This window comes from Saccopteryx bilineata, chromosome 4, assembly GCF_036850765.1.
Source record: "Saccopteryx bilineata isolate mSacBil1 chromosome 4, mSacBil1_pri_phased_curated, whole genome shotgun sequence".
Classification (NCBI taxonomy): Eukaryota; Metazoa; Chordata; class Mammalia; order Chiroptera; family Emballonuridae; genus Saccopteryx; species Saccopteryx bilineata.
Window position 1 is genome coordinate 276,143,666 of NC_089493.1, and position 19,786 is coordinate 276,163,451.

Sequence of the window (19,786 nt, forward strand, 5' to 3'; positions counted from 1 at the left end):
CATGAACGGGGAATATTTTCACTTTGGTTTAGTAGTTATTATTTCAATTTTCTAACTTATAACCCTTATACAGAAAACACTCAGCTAGAATGACGCATGAAAATTGAACACACCTGAAATCTGAGCTCTACCTGTAATTTATTTCATTGTTCTAGCCCTATCAAATTACAGAACCAAAAGCTAAGTGTTGTGTACAAGGAAGTGAATTCCAACTCCCACACTCCAAATTAACTTCCTGATAGCTACTTAATATTCTTATTATATCCATAATAATTTGATTATAGTACTGAAACAACAGGAAGGGACCTAGAATGAAGATGCTGTAAATCAGTGGTAGTCAACCTGGTCCCCACCACCTACTAGTGGGTGTTCCAGCTTTTATGGTGGGCGGTAGCGGAGCAACCAAAGTATAAATAAAAAGATAGATTTAACTATAGTAAGTTGTTTTATAAAGATTTATTCTGCCAAACTTGGTGAAAATCTGACATAAAGTACTTGGTAAGTAATTATTATTATATACTTTAACTTGCTGTAACTCTGCTTTATATATTTTATAAAGTATAGTTGTTTCCCTACTTTATAAATCACCATTACTGTGGAACCAGTGGGCGGTTAGAAAATGTTACTACTAACAGATACAAAAGTGGGCGGTAGGTATAAAAAGGTTGACTACCCCTGCTATAAATACAGAAAGGGTCACCACAGAAAGAGCTAATGTGACCTTGAGGCACAGGTGTATATACATTCATAAACAGAACAAATGTATAAATGTTTGCTAAACTCAACTCCATAACAATCCAACATACTTTTCATATATACATCCTCAGTTCCTGAATAATTTTGGGGAGATCTACTTCATTCAATACAGTAGGAAAGAATTTAAATCACAAAAGAATTAGTGGGCTCCAGAAGCTCAAGTTTGCCTCCTTAGTATTTTTTTTTTGACAGAGACAGAGAGAATCAGAGAGAGGAACAGACAGGGACAGACAGAAAGGAAGAGAGAGAGTTGAGAAGCATCAATTTTTCTTTGAGGCACTTTAGTTATTCATTTATTGCTTCTCATATGTGCCTTGACTGGGGGAGGGGGGGCTACAGCAGAATGAGTGACCTCTTGCTCAAGCCAGCAACCTTGGGCTCAAGCCAGTGACCTTGGGTTTCAGGCCAGCGACCTTTGGGCTCAAGCCAGGGACCCTGGGGTCATGTCTATGATCCCACACTCAAGCTGGTGAGCCCACGCTCAAGCCGAAGCTGGCAACCTCAGGGTTTCAAACCTGAGTTGTCCCCCCCCCCCCCCCCGTGTCCCAGTCCAACGCTCTATCTGCTCCACTGCTCCACTGCCTGGTCAGGCTGCCTCCTTAGTATTAATAAGAGGTTCTTAATACTGCATCTTTTTGTTACTTATGCTAAAAAATGGCTTTTGAATATTCACTTGGGAATAATTTCAATTCTAAATTTTCAGTTTTATGAATATATACCGTATTTTTTGCTCCATAAGACACACCTGACCATAAGACATACCTAAGGTTTTAAGGAGGGAAATAAGAAAAAAAGTATTCTGAACCAAATGGTGTGTTAAAATATTTAATAAAATACCATATTTTTTGCTCCATAAGACACACAGGCATTTTCCCCTCCACTTTAAGAAGAAAAAAAATGCATCTTATGGAGCAAAAAATACGGTACATACACACATAGAAAATAGGCCAAACATTTGGAAGAATTCAGTAAGTGACAAAGAACACATATAAACAGATAAGGACAACTTGTATCTCAATCCAAAGTAAAGGCATAAATCTTGTATTTGCAATAAAGATGATTAGGAAAGATTACAGGATGTAAATCTCATTTCTTTTACTATTTCTCAGAATATTTATATCACCAATAGTACAAAAAAGCTAGTCATTTGCTGTACTTAGGTAAAACTCACTTTTTATACACACTAAATCATTTTATACCAAAAATTTAATATATACATTTTATACATAACATTTAAACTTATAAATGAAGCACCTGAATCCTTTCCATACAAAATACAAAAAGCTTTCTGGTTCCACTGCTCAGGGAAACAGATCACTGACACAAGTATTAGAAAATGGAACCAATATAGCTCTTTATCATGAATACTAAAAAGGCGATATTCAACATGCAGATGTTTGACCAACTATTTGACCTCAGTGGAGAAGTACAGTATCAATCACCTTGACTGAGTTCTTCACTAAGAAGCATCATCAAGCATTGCAATAACTCACCAACAAAAGGGTTTGCAGTCTAATTGAAATCAATTCTCAACCCCCAACATTCACAGAATTCACAACATGCATATTTCATCCACTGTCAGCAGAAAGTGAAAATACAGTGAGTTTTGTTATTTGGTAATTATCTAGCTACCTGGCTGAATTCCCATTTTCAGATCATAGAGATTTGGGGTCCTATAGAGAGGCTGTGAAGTAGGAGTGAGTGACAGCCTCTATATTATGATTTCAAGGGTCCCAGAAAGTAAAGTAATACACAGCATAATCCTGTAACAGTTGTGAGCTGGTGGTCATCACCCATAGACAACAACACGGCATGAATCACAAACAAAAAATATTAACATACATACAAAGGTTATATCAATTCTCTGGAGAAATAAAACCAATAAAATATATATATTGATTTAGTATAAGAAATAGGCTCATGTGAATATGTGATCCAAGATCTGCAAGGTGAGTCAGAGGCTGGAAACCCAGGAGAACCAATGGTTTCTCTCCAGTCTGTGACTGAAGGCCTGAGAATCAGGAGAGCTGATGTTATAGTTTCTACCTGAAGGCCAACAGGCTTGAGACCAGAAAGAGATGATGTTTCAGTTCAATTCTGAAGCCAGTACACCAATCTAAGGGTAGGAAGAATCCTCTTACTTGGGAGAGAGTCAAACTTTTTGTTGTATTTAGGCCTTCAACTGATTGGACAAGGCCCACCACATTGGGGAGAGCAATCTGCTTGAGTTGGATAGAGTGTCATCCAAACACCAATGTTGCAGGTTCAATCCCCAGTCAGAGCACAAATATCAACCAATGAATGCATGAATATGTAGAACAACAAATCGATATTTCTCTCTAAAAGTTAATTGGAAAAAAATGTTTTAAACATCTTCGGAAAAATATCCAGAATGTTTGACCAAATATCTGGGTATCCCATGGCCCAAGTAAGTAGACAAATAAAATTAACCATCAAAAAAGGTTATTTAGTGGCTTAAAAAAAGACTCAACTACCATGGTTTGACTCAATTCTCAAAGACAAATGATCCAGGGCCCTGGCCGGTTGGCTCAGCGGTAGAGCGTCGGCCTAGCGTGCGGAGGACCCGGGTTCGATTCCCAGCCAGGGCACACAGGAGAAGCGCCCATTTGCTTCTCCACCTCTCCACTGCGCCTTCCTCTCTGTCTCTCTCTTCCCCCCCCCCCCCCCCCCCCCCCCGCAGCCAAGGCTCCATTGGAGCAAAGATGGCCCGGGCGCTGGGGATGGCTCTGTGGCCTCTGCCTCAGGCGCTAGAGTGGCTCTGGTCACAACATGGCGACGCCCAGGATGGGCAGAGCATCGCCCCCTGGTGGGCAGAGCGTCGCCCCATGGTGGGCATGCCGGGTGAATCCCGGTCGGGCGCATGCGGGAGTCTGTCTGACTGTCTCTCCCTGTTTCCAGCTTCAGAAAAATGCAAAAAAAAAAAGACAAATGATCCAGTCTTGTAGAGCTGGGGAAAGGTGTGAAGAGATGGTTTTCTGAGGGACATGTGCAAGTTAGGCCAGGGAACCAAAGCCCACAAGTCATAACCATCCCAAAAAACACAATTTTCAGGGTTTGGGACCAAAATAGGTCAAAGTCTGGGCTGTGCCAAGCTTGACAGGACTGCTGCCTGCATATGGGGCTGAAAATGGAAGGGCGATCAGTCCAGACTTCCCAGCACCAATCAAGAGGCAAAAGCAGCAGACAAGAAATCCATAAACTGCCATAATTCATTCAAAAGAGTTACAGAGTTTCTGCTATGTGCTAGATACTGTGGACATCTCAGGTACAAATATGAATGAGAAATACAGTCTTCCCTCCAGAAGCTCACAGTCTGGCAGGAAATACAATATGCAAATGGTCATGACCACCCATTTTGGAAAGTTTATGACATGTGGTAATGATCTTTGTCAGGCTGGTCTGAGTCCAGTGGGAAGTGCATGACACATATAATGTAAAGTATATCTGATGTCTTCCTCCAAAAATACACCCTCTTCTATCCACCCCCTCTCACCACAGCAAAAATTCCTGAAATTCTATCCAGATTTCTTCGTGTTAATAACTAAAAATAATAATAACTCAGCCAGAAAGACTGTCATCCTAAACCTACTTTTCTACAATGCTCTAGCTGAAATCACCCACATGAAGACAACGAGAGTTTTGAGAGGTGAGGAAAGAAATGAAAACTAATTTGTAAAATAGACAACTATAGACTGAGAGAATGCAGGGAAGGGATACTCAGAGAAAGGAGAGGGTCTCTGACAAGAAAGGGAAAATGTGAACTAAAAATCTTAGGCATAAGAATGTTCACTTCTTTTCAGATGAACCTAATTTCAAATGGAAGCTGCTTCCAGAATGTTCACTCACTTCAAAGTTCTCCCTAGGGATGATCCTTCCCCCTTTTCTTTCCCCAGATGGAAGAAGAGACTCAAAGAGGCATTTCTGCTACCATCTCTCTTCACATCACTTAAATGCTCTGGTCCCATCCTGGCTAGATGGCTCAGTTGGTTAGAGCATCGTTCCAAAGCACAGAGGTTGCTGGTTTGATCCCCAGTCAAGGCATATACAGTCTCTCTCTCTCTCTCTCCCTTCCTGTCTCTCTAAATTAATTAAAATCAATAAAATAAATATCTTTTAAAAAAAATGCTCTGGTCCCTAACCTCACCAAAATTATTCTGCTTTCCTGGAACTGTTTTAGTGGTTATGGTTAAGGGAGAAGTCAAAAACAGAAGGGGATTTAATATGGTCATTTGACACAAATGAGGAAGATATGAATGAATATTATCTTAAGGAAAAACAGACTTACAAAGGAAAAGAGAACTAGAAAAAGAAAGTCAGGTTTTTTTTTTAGCAAGAGAGAGAGAGGGACAGACAGGAAGGGAGTGACATGAGAAGCATTAACTTGTTGTGGTACTTCAGTTGTTGTTCATTGATTGCTTCTCATACGTGCCTTGACCTGGGGGCTCCAGCCGAGACAGTGACCCCTTTCTTAAGCCAGCAATCTCGGGCTCAAGCCAGCGACCTTGGGGTCATGTTCATGATCCCACGCTCAAGCTGGTGACCTCAGGGTTTTGAACCTGGGTTCTCAGTGTCCCAGGTCGAGGATGTACTCACTGTGCCACTGCCTGGTCAGGCAAAGAAAGAAAGCTTTTCATTGATAGATGCTTAAAATGTTACCCACTGATTATTCTCTTCTATTCACTTGTTGGCCACTATTCACAGATCTTTATATGTTCTTTATCTTTAAACTCCAGATTTCTCCTTTCACTTATTGGTCATTAAAAGTATTAAAAGAAAAATTTTTAATCGCTTTTTAATTTCATTTTTTGTGATTTGGTTCCTTTAGATTCTAATAATCATTATGGACAAAACTAGATGAAATGTAGCCAATGGAAGGTTAAAACACCTTCAGCACAGGCCATGGCCAATAAGCAGCACACCTTCCTACTCATCCAGCCAGACTCCATGCAGAGCATACTGGTGGGTGACACCATCAAGCACTCTGAGCAGAAGGGGGTCCCACCCTGTGGCCATGAAGTTACTTTGGGCCTCTGAGGAACTCCTGAAGCAGCAAAGCATTGACCTGTAAAACCACCCATTCTGCCCGTGGCTTTTAAAGTACAGTAACTCAGGGCCTGTGTGGCCATGGTCTGGGAGGTGTTGAATGTTGTGGTGAAGACAGGGAGAATAATGCTTGGGGAGACTAGTCCAGCAGATTCTAAGCCGATTAGAATCTAGAGCAGATTCTAATTAGATTAGATTAGATTCTAAGCAGATTCTCCACCATTTGTGGAGACTTCTGCATTCAAGTTGGCAGGAATATCATTCACGGCAGTATTTCAGTAAAAAGTGCTGAGAGAGAAATCAGCCTATGTTTTAAGCCCGAAGAATTGGTTGACTACAAGCCTTGTGCTTTTGACTAAATCTATGAACAAAGCATCAGTGGACAAAGCATCAGTACCCTTTGGCTCCACCTGGGTATATCCCTGGACACAGCTCTTCATTCCATTCTTGGAAGCAACAGAATCAATCTTTCTTTTCTACAGAGTATTTACCAATAAAGCCTTTGGAAACTGGGGGAAAGAACCTTCAGGCACAAAACTCCATTAACTTTCCAATACTTCCAGAATATGAACCTAAATTCAAATGAAAGCTGCCTCTAGAATATACTGTTAAGCTTGTCTGGATACAAATTGTTTTGACAAACATTCGTTAGAAATTCACATAAAATTCCACTGAACTAAATTTAAATTGCCGATGGAGCAAAATATAAATATATACATATTTTTTTGACAGCTTCAAATGAATCCTAAAGGCTGATGATGCTTGGAAGAAAAAAAGTAAAGTATATATCAATGAGAAATGAGTTAGAAGTTGTAATTCTGGGTAATTAACCTCAATTAAAGAGACTACATTTAATTTAATTAACATAATTGATATGGAGGACTTGTTTAGATAAAACCCAAAATACCAAAATTAAATCTCCTTTTTTCTTTTTTTCCAAGTGAGAGGAAGGGAGATAGAGACAGACTCCTACACACACCCTGACCAGGATCCACCTGGAAACCCCCATCTGGGGCCATGCTCACAACCGAGCTACTTTTAGTGCCTGAGGCAGAGGCTGCACAGAGCCATTCTCAGTGTCCAGAATCAATGCGCTCGAACCAATTGATTCTTGGCTGCAGGAGAGGAAGAGAGACAGAGAAGTAGGGGTGGAGAAGCAGATGGTTACTTCTCTTGTGTGCCCTGACCGGGAATCAAACCCAGGACTTCCACACCCAAGCCAATGCTCTATCACAGAGCCAACCGGCCAGGGCCCAAAATTAAATCTCTTTATCTATAGATTTTATTGTGAAAAAAATGAAACAAATTTTTCTTCAAAGTATTAAAAAACAAAAAATTATTGAAGTACAAGAATGTAAAAATGTTTTCCTCTGTGAACTATATCTTTTAATAGCTGTAATCCCTTTCACTCATTAGTTTTCCTACTATGACCCGAAGAGTATCAATATATTATAAGATAAAGTTTTCCTAAAACACCCTTTCTTTATTTGTAGGAACCCTTAAATGTTAAATTTTACTGATTGTATAGTGGACAAGTAATCGATTACTTTGTACACCAAATCACCCTACTGAATCTATTTTGTGGGAAATATTTTCACATGCTACTCTCAAAGTTGGTATTAGAAAATTTAAAACACATGCAAACTCTCACATTGCCTAATTTTCTCTCACCAAACCAACCATGACATAGACAAAAGGAAATTAGCTTTTATTAATTTTCCTACAAATGAAAAAGACTGGTAAGTTGCTAATCATACATTTTTAATTACAAGTAAACTGGATAGAGGCATCTACATTATTCAAAGTTGAGGAGCAGGCTGTGGAAATTTCCCTCTGTGTTAGAACTTAAATGCCTTTCCATTCTCTTCGTTCTTTCTTTCAAGATCTCATGTCATTCATCATCACTCCAGTTCACAGAGCTTTAGTCTTGTGACTTCCCATCCTTTGGGACCCCACTCAAGCATCTCCTCCATGAAGCCTTCCCAGATTACAAGGGCACCATGACTTCAAAGTACCTACCGCTTCTGCCACTAACCTACAGCTGAGTGGCATTACTTAAGTAATAGTTAAGCTTTCTATCGACCATTTGTCACAAATGCTGCTCAAGCAATTAGTGATAAATTGGATTAAATGCTCTGAGAACCAGATTATTTTATTTTACTTATACTCCCAACTAGATCATGAACTTCTTTTAACACAGTTATAATCATGTTTTATCCTCTTTACAACTTATTTAGTAACATTTACTAGCATTTGTCACCAGGGTGGTCGCATCCATTTGTATAGAAGGTAAGATCTCCCCTCCCCTGAACTGAGAAATAATTTTCAACTATTTGTGTAAGAGGTTTATCTCTGAGACCAGAAATGGAAACCAGCAATCCAAAAGTAAAGGACTCAGGCACTCTTGATTTTAATGGTATCAGCAGGTCCAAGAAGGCAGCTAGCTCCCAGGGCCAGTGATATTATCATGCAGTGACAACCAGGGAGTCAGAAAACAATGCCAGGAAGGAGCCATTAGAGCTACAGGATAAATGCCTGGACTTAGGACAGGATTTGTGATCCCTGAGTTCAAGCTAACTATAAAAGAAACAGAAATCCACATTCTGTAAGCATTTCAACAAAATTCTTTTGAGGCTCTGGCCAGGTAGCTCATTTGGTTGGAGCATTGTCCCAGTACCCCAAGGTTGGAGTTTTGATCCCAAGTCAGGACACATACAAGAATCAACCAAAGGCCTGGCATGTGGTGGCACAGTGGATAAGGCGTCGACCTTAAACACTGAGGTCGCCAGTTCGAAACCCTACTCTTGCCTGGTCAAGGCACATATGGGAGTTGATGCTTCCTGCTTCTCCCCCCTTTCTCTCTCTCTCTCTCTCTCTCTCTCTCTCTCTCTTCCTTCCTCTCTCTCTAAAATCAATGAATCAACAATAATTCTTTTGACATCCTCTAGATTTCCTTTTTGTTTTCTACATGTATCAGGTAACGTTGCCTTTAAAATCAGTCTACCTCAGCTCCGTTAAGGGAAATGAGTTATAGGTTTTGCCTTTACCTGAGCAAACATAGGGCCAGAAGAACACAGCAGGGCCACACACAACCAAATTAAAGAAACCTTACCGAACAGGGTAATCTCGATGAAGAAAGGGACCAGCTGCCTGGTTCCTAACCCTGGAAGGTCTAGTGTGTTTTACCAAGGATGTCAACATTTTAAAACAAACAGTGCACTATTCAGAATAAGTTCCATTTCTCACACAAAAACACTCTTGCATTAAAAATGGAAAGTGTGTTACATGCAAAAATTCAGAGAATACATTCTATATATTTTCTATAGCATAGAGTAACACATTATTAGGTAAAGATTATCATTCTCTTTTATGAAAAATAAGCTTTTCCCCCTTGACAGTATAGACATGGTCTGTTTTTCCAATTACTTTGTACAAAATGTAAACACTGTTCTTCCATCTTACAAGGAATGCTGAAGCTCAGATAAAAAAAAACTGCAGGTAGCGCCTGCTACCGTTATTCCATATACATGTTTTAATGACAAAATTTGTCATATGTACTGTGAACTAGTTTTTCTGCAGTATTAAACTACTTTTAAAATAATGCAAATAACAAATTATTTTATTGAATAGATTTTTAATTAAATTTATTGGGGCATTGGTTAATAAGATCATATAGGTTTCAAGTGTACATTTCTATGATACATGATCTGTATATTGCATTGTATGCCCATCACCCAGAGTCAAATCTTCTTCCATCAACATAGAGTTGGCTCCACCCCCTTCCCTCTGGCAACCACCACACTGTTAATTGGGTCTGTGAGTTTCAGTTGTATATCCCACATATGAGTGAAATCACAGGTTCTTAGCTTTTTCTGACTTATTTTGCTTAGCATAATATTCCCAAGGTCCATCTATGTTATTTTATTTTGAATTAAACTATCTGGAAATTTTCTATCATTGTCCCAATTATGTAAAATAAAATTCAAAATTCAAATAAATCATATACTTAGACGTTATATACTTATGACTTACATAAATTTAATTACAAATTGTGTGCTTAAAATTTTAAGTATACATTCTTAAATTAATTTTAAATATAAATTCTCAGGATGCGCCCTGGCCGGTTGGCTCAGCGGTAGAGCGTTGGCCTGGCGTGCGGGAGACCCGGGTTCGATTTCCGGCCAGGGCACATAGGAGAAGCGCCCATTTGCTTCTCCACCCGCCCCCTCCTTCCTCTCTGTCTCTCTCTTCCCCTCCCGCAGCCAGGGCTCCATTGGAGCAAAGATGGCCCGGGCACTGGGGATGGCTCCTTGGCCTCTGCCCCAGGCGCTAGAGTGGCTCTGGTCGCGGCAGAGCAACGCCCCCGAGGGGCAGAGCATCGCCCCCTGGTGGGCAGAGCATCGTCCCTAGTGGGCGTGCCGGGTGGATCCTGGTCGGGCGCATGCGGGAGTCTGTCTGACTGTCTCTCCCCGTTTCCAGCTTCAGAAAAATACAAAAAAAAAAAAATTAAAAAAAAATTCTCAGGATGCTGCACATCTTCAAATTTGTGCCATGCTTCATTGGAAGCAATAGAGTTGTGGTTTTAGGTAAAATTGGTGAAATTTCCTGAGATAGTCATATAATTTTTAAACCCACTCCTTTTGAGGTGAGACAAACAATAAATCTGAAAGACTGCATCCAGTTTCTCTTATTGACCTTAAAGATTATCTATAAAAATTTAGTTTAAAGCACTGACTTTTAGCCTGACCTGTGGTGGCACAGCGGATAACGCATCAACCTGGAATGCTGAGGTCGCTGGACACCCGGGCTTGCCCAGTCCGGCCACATATGCAAAGCAACTATGATTTAATGCTTCCTGCTCCTCCCCTCCTCCCACCTTTGTCTCTCTCTCTCTCTCTCTCTTTTCTCTAAGATCAATACATAAAATCTTTAAAAAAAAAAAAAAAAAGCATTGACCTTTTTTTTTTAGGTGAGTAGAGGAGAGATAGTGAGGCAGACTACCACATGTGCCCTGACGAGGATACACCTGGCAATCCCATCTAGGGCCAATGCTTAAAGTACTGACATATTTTAGCACCTGAGGCTGACATGCTCAGACCAACCGAGCCATCCTCAGGGCCCGGGGCCATGCTGAAACCAATCGAGCCACTGGCTGTGGGAGGTGGAGATGGAGAGCAATGGGGGCAGATGGTCGCTTCTCCTGTGTGACTTGACCAGGAATCAAACTTGGGATGTCCATAGACTCGGCCAATGCTCTATCCATTGTGCCACTGGCCAGGGCCAGCATGGACTTTTAAAAATATAACATCATCATGAAATTTGGGGTAACTCTTTTCCCTGGAAGCCTATGAAATAGAGTTCTTCCAAAGGAAGAAATATTGTTCTTTTTATTTTCCAGAAACTTCACTCAATATATTTAAGAAGTCAGATTTCATATGTCTGAGAAATGGGGTACTGAAAATGCTTAAAACTAAAAAACATTAACTAGCCTGGCCAGGCCATGGCGCAGTAGATAGAGCATTGGCCTGGGATGCAAAGCACCAGGTTTAAAACCCCGAGGTCACCTGCTTGAGCACAGGATCATCAGGCTTGAGCGTGGGCTCACCAGCTCGAGTGTGGGATCATGGACATGACCCCATGGTCACTGGCTTGAGCTCAAGGTTGTTCGCTTGAGCAAGAGTCACTGACTCAGCTGGAACCTCCCCGCCCCCCATCAAAAGAAAGCAATCAATGAATTAAGGTGCTGCAACAAAGAATTGATGTTTCTCATCTCTCTCCCTCCCTGTCTGTCTATCCATATCTGTCCCTCTCTCTCTCTTTCTCACTAAAAAAAAAAATTTTTTTAATAAAAACATTCACTGAAAAGTACTTAGCTTAGAAATTACAAAAATAGAAGACATCAATAAAATATATTCTACATAAGACATAGCAATCATAGACTACTTATGATATAAAATATACTTACAGAATTTTAGTATCAGCAGAAAATAATTATATAGTACTGAGTGAGGGGAAATCTGGTTATTCAATCTTGTCTTTGATTGAGTTCTATGTAAATAGAAATTTCTATTAAGAACTATTTTTGGTATAAAAGGTAATCAGATTCAAGAGTGTTTTGGAATAACCTGAGATGTTAGAAAAGATATGTATACAATCAAAACAGGTTCCTTAAATGGCATTAATAATTAAATCAATTAAATACAACTAAGTGGCATTAAAATACAAGAATAAAAATAGTAACAATTATAAAATGCCATTTTGCCACTGTTGGTATTTACCAAAGTATTAAAGTAAAAATATTAGAGAAGTAATACTTCCACACTAGAATGGGGGGGGGAAAGGGTGAATAAAATTTAAAGTACTTATGAATCATTAAGAAACAAGTGGATTTATGGAATAGTAATTCTTCCAAATGGAGCACATAACTGCAGGTAAGTAAAGTATATTATCGACACCACACTTAAGGAAAAATATTATCACTTTCAGAGAATCCTTGACTTCTCATGTCTCTGGGGGCCTTTCAACTGCGTTGGCCTCCTGAGGACGAAGGACAGTGTAAGCTGACTTGAATGTGCCATCACCACTCTGTTGTGAATAGCAAATGAAGGTGGCCCACAGTAAAGCAAAGAGCCCACTGTAAGCTGTTCTCCACTGAAGAGGAACAAGAATAAAATTGGTCAGCTGTAACAGAAAGAGAGAGTATGTTAGGGCTCCCTATAAACTGATGGCAGGAGTTAGTATTCTGAGTGGCTTAAAACTCACCTATACAGGGAGCATTTGAGATTTTTTTTTTCTTTTTTAATTCATTGAGAGGAGGAGAGGCAGAGACAGACTCCCATATGTGCCCAATGGGGATCCACCCAGCAAGCCCATTAGGGGGCGATGCTCTGCCCATATGGGGCTTTGCTCTGTTGCTCAGCAGCTGAGCTTTTAGCACCTGAAGCAGAGGCTATGGAGCCATCCTCACCCCCGAGGCCCAACTTGCTACAATTGAGCTTTCGCTGCAGGAGAGGAAGAGAGAGAGAGACATAGAAAGAGAGAGAGATTGAGAAGTGAGAGGGGAAAGGGTGGAGAAGCAGGTGGGTGCTTCTCCTGTGTGCCCTGACTGGGAATTGAACCCAGGACATCCATACGCCGGGCTGACGCTCTACCACTGAGCCAACCAGCAAGGGCCTGCATTTGAGATCTTGATCCTAGGCATATGTCATTAGTGTGGCTCAAATAAACTCTTATTCAAAAAATAATAATAAGCCTGACCAGGCGGTGGCACGATGGATAGAGCATCAGACTGGGACGCAGAGGACCCAGGTTTGGAATCCCTAGGTCACCGGCTTGAGCATGGGCTCATCTGGTTTGAGCGTGGGGTCACCAGCTTGAGCGCCTGGTCACTTGCTTGAGCGTGGGGTCATAGACATGACCCCATGGTCGCTGGCTTGAGCCCAAAGGGTCACTGGCTTGAAGCCCAAGGTCGCTAGCTTGACCCCAAGGTTGCTGGCTTGAGCAAGGGGTTACTTTCTTTGCTACCCCCCCCCAGGTCAGGTCAAGGCTCATATGAGAAAGCAATCAATGAACAATGTCGCAATGAAGAATTGATGCTTCTCATCTCTCTCCCTTCCTGTCTGTCTGTCCTTATCTGTCCCTCTCTCTGTCTCTGGCACAAAAAAATAAGTAAAAATTAAAAAAATAATAACAATAACTAATAACTCACCTGTACAAAAGGCCAGTACATCAGACCACTCTAGAATAAAAATTAAAAATTTTAATTAGAATGCCTTTTAATCACACAAATCAATCCCAAAGTTCATTCTATAAAAGATTAAGAAATACCAGGCAGATATAATACAGAGGTGGTATTATATTGTAGACTAAGCCGATTAGACTACTAAGGTCTCTTGAATAGAAGAGGGTGGGGAATTGTGGGAAAAGCTGTGAGGTACAAGACATTTCCAGTAGTTATATTCACAGGTGCAGAATAAAAAGACTACCAGAATCAGTATCAATTCTGTTAGACAACCACTTTAAAATTAACAACATATATGTATATATTGCAATTTTCCTGTTAGCCCAAGCAAATAATGCCGGAATATATTTATTAAAGGATCATCGATAAATTTTTTAAACTATGCCAAATCATTCTTTATGGAACGATTTGCTAATAATACTAGGCGTTGGCACAGTGGATAGAGCGTTAGACTGGGACTCGGAGGATCCAGATTCAAAACTCCAAGGTCACCGGCTTGAACTCAAGGTTGCAGGCTTGAGCAAGGGGTTACTCGGTCTGCTGTAGCCCCCAGTCAAGGCACATATGAGAAAGCAATCACTGAACAACTAAGGTGCTGCAACGAAGAATTGATGTTTCTCATCTCTTTCCCTTCCTGTCTGTCTGTCCCTATCTGTCCCTCTCTCTGTCTCTCTCTGTCTCTGTCCCACACACAAAAAAAAGTTTAGCTGACATTTTGTTTTTTACAAAATATTTTGATATAGATTTATTTTAACAGGCTTTTTAACCTGTACATTCTGACAAAATGTCATCATTGTGGACTTTTATTTTTCAAAGATAGAGGTTTTGGTATGTAAATTATAACTTTAAAAAAAAAGCTATAGGTTTTAAAAATAGTCCTTAAAAATAGTACTACACTAGTAATATAAAGGTGCTATTATTTTCTTTTTATTTTACTAATCTGTTTCCTAAAATTTCTACAATGAACCATTGCAATAAAAGCTATTTAAAATATATATTCATTTAAGAATTCACTACTTTAGCAAAAAGGATCAGAAACATAAACTCATCCAAACGTGGCTTTACTTCTTATGGCAATATTTTTCTTTCAGAACATAACATCGTCTAGTGCACAGACCCTGCTCTCCCCATTCCCCACTAACTCCCAGAGAAATGGCTAGTTCCAGGTCTGATACCAGGCAGGTGAAGATATAAGATGAACCTAGAGCATCTTGTCATAAAAGGAAGGAAGTGTTCTGTTTTGTTTTAGTGGGGGTTATCACAAGGCATAGCAGCCACCTTGAAGGGAACCTCACTGGCTAAATCTGGGACACTGAAGCACCAAAAATAATTACACACAGTAATGAAATGTAAGCCAGTGGGAAAAAAATGAGGATCCCTGAGTCCATACTGATAATAATTAGAGAAATAAGTGAATAAATAACTGGGATAGAAGACTGGGCATTTGTTTACAGAACGCCAAGAGCCACCCTGTAAATGTGGGACCAGTGCTGGAATTGGCAATCATCACAGCAGCAAAGACTAGTTCAGGCAGAATTGCCAGTGGGTGCCAAATTTGGGTTTGGGGTGGAATATTCTAATGGGAAGCAGGATATTTATTTGCATGGTCTTAAAGTGCCTCCCTACAGATTATTAGTTTCAATATATGTGGTTAGTGTGAAAAATGTGAAAAACACCATGGCTGCATTTTCAAATGTCTGTCTTACCTTATATGTATTCCAGAATTTCTGTTTCAGGTCCAAAAATATGTCATCCTTTCCCTGGAGAATACTCATACCTATTTGCAAAAACACACACCAAAAGAATTTATAAAGATTTAGTAGGAAGAACACTTCAACATTCAAGTTTCCTATTTCAATATGTAAAGTAACCACCACTATTCATTCACTCAATATGTCCTTCTGACTCAACACAGAAAACAGAATATAATCTCCCTTTTAAAACTAGATACGTTTTTAAAGGAATGATAAATTTGAAGTGAGAATAGTAGGGCATAAAAGATAAAGGGGAATGATTAAAAAAAACTAAGAAAATTCACAAAACAGCAGTGTTAGGATAGTGAGACTACTAATGACTTCTCTTCCTTTCAAACTTTTTGTGAAATGCTTAAAATTTTTAAAACTTAATTACCTTTTTATTTTTTTACTTTTTATTTATTTATTTACTTTGGAGAGAGACATCAGTCCGTTGTTCCACTTACTCATGCCATAGTTGGTTGATTCTTTTTAAATTTATTTATTTATTTTATTTTATTTTGTGGCGAGACAGAGAGAGGGACAGATAGACCAGAAGGGAGAGAGATGAGAAGCATCAATTCTTCGTTGCAGCACCTTAGTTTCTCATTGATTGCTTTCTCACATCTGGGGAGGGAGGGGCTACAGCAGACCTAGTGACCCCTTGCTCAAGCCAGTGACTTTAATGAGCCGTGCTCAAACCAGATGAGCCCATGCTCAAGCTGGCGACCTCGGGGTCTCTAACCTGGGTCCTCCGCATCCCAGTCCGATGCTCTATCGACTGCGCCACCACCTGGTCAGACGGTTGATTCCTGTACGGTATGTGCCCTAACTGAGGATCAAACCCGCGACCTTGGCATGTTGGGATGATGCTCTAGCAAGCTGAGCCGCCTCACCAGGGCCCTTAGTTACCTTTTTAAAAAACAGCTGATGGACCCTGAGTATTCTGGCAGCTACAAGTTTCCCAACAAAGAAAGAAGCTTTTAAATCAGAACTGGAAAGGAGAACACCAATTCAGCCTTCCTAAAAGCATTTTGAAACTGATGTTCAACAACCCTGAAAGAAGTTCAAGAAGCAAAGACAAAAACCCTCCTATTTTAGGGAGGGTATATAATTCTCCCCCAACTCCAAATAGGAAGAAGGGGAAATAAAAATCTTTTTAGTCACTTTGCAGTAAATTCTTAGAACAGGACTCATCAGAAAACCCAAGTGGAATATTGGTAATACCTCAGTCCACTTACCCAGCACTAATTAAGTGCTAAGCACTTTAGGTGCATTTCATTTGACCTCCTAACCATCAGCTGGGGATGGCAGAATTCAGAGAAGGAAAAGAGCTCAGGGAGGTTCATAGTAGTTTTAAGACCAACCCAGGTGTGGACTCCAACCCAAACCTCTTAATCACTACTCAAGCTCCCCAAAACACAAAGGATTCTCTGCTATAGCAGGGGTCAGGAACCTATGGCTCGTGAGCCAGATGTGGCTCTTTTGATGGCTGTATCTGGCTCACAGACAAATTTTTAATAAAAAAAAATAACATTAAAAATATAAAACATTTTCATGTATTACAATCCATTCATTTCCTACCACTCATGTTCATGGTTGTGGGTGGCTGAAGCCAATCACAGCTGTCCTCTGGGACAGCATCAAATTTTTATTGGATAATGCATAAGGTACGTGGGTTGTTGTATGGCTCTCACGGAATTACATTTTAAAATATGTGGCGTTCATGGCTCTCTCAGCCAAAAAGGTTCCTGACCCCTGTGCTATAGGTACTTTCCAAGTTGGAAGGGCCTGAAGCAAACATCTAACACTACCGGTTAGAGTTTAACAGGGGGACAGGGAAACTGGACCAGAAATCTGAAAAGAAAAAAAAAAACTGGGCAGGACTCAGTTTCCGGGGCCTCAGACCGAAACCATAGGCCTCCCCAAATCCTACTACTGAAGCGTCTTTTGGTTTCAATCATACCGACAACACTCATTGAGACTGAGAACACGGCAAGAAATGTTTTGTCCCGGGGCAAGTCACTTAAAGCCCTTTGAGCCTCGGTTTCCTGGTCTGTAACATGGGAATAAGAGTACCTGCCTCACTAGGTTGTTAGGATTAAATGGTAATCTGACTCCCAAACTCCCAGCCCCGGCTCCCATCACCAGTGTACAAGAACACTAGTAACAGGTATCATGAACCAGTTTGCAAATCTGGCCAGGAAGACACATCCTGGGAACAGACACATATCTGACAAACCAGGGGGTCCCTGCTCTCAGGTTCTCCATTCCTCTGACTTCCATGACCTCCCTGAAACCATGGGCCTTGTGTTTGGCTGAGACCGCATCAAGCAGTCCTGTCCTTCCAAGTTTTCTGTGGGGTTTGTGAAGAAAAGAACAGAATCTGCCGTCCCGCCCCCAATAAGATCTACGGGGCAGTAGGTTTCTTCAGGGTGGTGACTTGACTACCTCAACCTGACTGAGTAGGCACCGATAGCCACTGACAAGAAGACCTCTCGGGGTGATCTGTGATCCCCAATGCCAAGACCAGGTCCAGGACTCTTGGATTTTCCAGGAACATGGCTGCCCCTCCCCAACCCACTCCCTTCCAGGCTATGGAAATTGAAGACAGTGGAGGTCACAGAGCCCTTTTCATTGTTTTTGGTGTTTAGGGCCCTGAGCAAGGTTCCCAAAGTCAAACCCTCCGAGTAGGCTTTTCTTAGGAAGGAACTCCCAGGGTACTCACAGGTAGGGAGTCCTCTATAGGAGAGGTCCCCTTCATTTTCCGTGGCTTTTGATGTGAGGATAGGATTCACCTTCCTATTGCCCACCCTACCCAGGCAGGGCTAGGACCCTGAGCTTAAATTTTCTGGGGAACCTGGCCAGATCTCAGGTTCCACCAACAATATCCCTATAGAGCCAAGTCCCCTCACTTTTATTGATGGGTTGGAAAGAAACATCTACCGGTGGAAAGCTCTGTGGATTTTCCCAGGACCAGCACGGGCTGACCCACAACTAGGTCAGCAGGCTTGCAGCTGCTATGACAACGGGATGGGGTCTCCTAGACACTCTGTGGATCTTTTTCAGGGGAAAATAGACTCCAGCCCTGCCTCCCTCCAATGCCTCTCCCCCTGAAATCTCCAGCCTGGGACTATTCACAGCCCTAGAATCCGAACTGCGCTCCCGACCCCCTTAATCCCGGATCCCCAAACTTCTAGGCCCTCGCACCTTCGCCTCCAGCCCCCTCCTCGCCCCACTCATCACCACCAAGGCTTATGGCCCCGGTCCTGGCCCCTGCCTCCATTCCCCCAATCCTGGACCCTGGCCCTCCAGCTCCAGCCCCTTGAACCCCGCTCGGGCACCTCACCGACGTAGAAGGCCGAGCAGACCACCGGCATGCCGACGCCCTGGTCGTACAGCAGCTTGGTCAGGATAGCGCGCGGCGTGCGGCCCGGAAACGCGTGCTCCAGCAGGCGCTGCCACACGTAAATGAAGTTCGCGTGGAAGGTCATGGTCACCGTGGCCACACACCGCGTCTGCTGCCAGTCAGCCGGGCCGCCGCTCAGCCGCTGCTGCAGCGCATCGCCGGTCGAAAAGAGCGCTCCGTAGAGCAGCACGTTCGTGGGCCACGGGTGGCGCCGGGCTGTGCGCAGCAGCGCCCGCCACCAGCCTGCCATGCCGCGCGGTGGGCGCCCGCCAGCGACCGCCGCGGGCTCCCGGCACAACGCCCGCCGCTGTCTCCAACACAGCCGGCTGCGCCTCCTGCTGCCACCTGTACCTGCCTCCGCCAAATGCTCCAGCGCGATTGGGCGCCCAGCGCGCACACCCAGTCCCGTGGCCACTAGCCATTTTGTGGGCTGAGCATTCAAAATGCGGCTGCTCTCCAGAATGCATGATCCATTTACAAGAAATGTCCAGAAGAGAAAAAGCCATGGAGGCAGAAAAGTAGACTACTGGTTGCCAGGGGCTGGGCGATGGGGTTGTGTGTTGGGGGCCAGGGGGAGCAGGTGCTAAGTGACCGCTAATTGGGGGTTTTTGGGGGGTGATGAAATGTTCTCTAGTTAGATAGTGGTAATGGTTGCACAGAAAAGCATTAAATACATTTAAAATGATGAATTTTATGGTATGTGAATTATACCTCCCAAATAAAAGGTTTAAAAGGGGGGGCGGGGGAATGGATACCAAAACTCAGTTACCAGGATGGCAGTGTATTTTAAATGTTTACATGTGAGGAATTCACACTTTCTGCACACACAATGGACTAACTTTGGAGACAAATACAAATTTTAAAATTTTAAATTTCATGAATGTGAAGTGGGGCTCAATGGGCCTACTGCCTTCTTTTCAGAGTTTGTGACTCGATGAATATTGCCTATATATATATATATATATATATATGCTGAGCTCCCAGGCACTGTCCTAGAAGCAGGGGATCATTGGGAACCCAACAGCAGATATAATCTTTGACCTCATAGAACTCAGTGTCTCCTTGCTTCTTTCCCCATGTTAT

General features: G+C 42.0%; 1 protein-coding gene and 1 pseudogene across 2 annotated transcripts; one reads left to right on the forward strand and one right to left on the reverse strand.

Annotated features, from left to right (window-relative positions):
* The first annotated feature begins 5,676 nt into the window (after positions 1 to 5,676).
* LOC136335714 (nucleoside diphosphate kinase B pseudogene) lies at positions 5,677 to 6,317 on the forward strand (annotated as a pseudogene).
* Positions 6,318 to 9,447: 3,130 nt separating this feature from the next.
* On the reverse strand, positions 9,448 to 19,056 carry MPV17L (MPV17 mitochondrial inner membrane protein like). Of its 2 annotated transcripts, XM_066274787.1 has the most exons (4): positions 18,644 to 19,056; positions 15,268 to 15,338; positions 13,529 to 13,558; positions 9,448 to 12,501 (listed from the first exon to the last, which is right to left on the reverse strand). In XM_066274787.1, exons 1-4 carry the CDS (start codon positions 18,951 to 18,953, stop codon positions 12,322 to 12,324), a joined length of 591 nt encoding a protein of 196 aa, XP_066130884.1. In that variant the 5' UTR covers positions 18,954 to 19,056; the 3' UTR covers positions 9,448 to 12,321. The 2 variants fall into 2 exon arrangements, with proteins under 2 accessions (XP_066130884.1, XP_066130885.1); XM_066274788.1 differs by lacking the exon at positions 15,268 to 15,338.
* Positions 19,057 to 19,786: the final 730 nt, after the last annotated feature.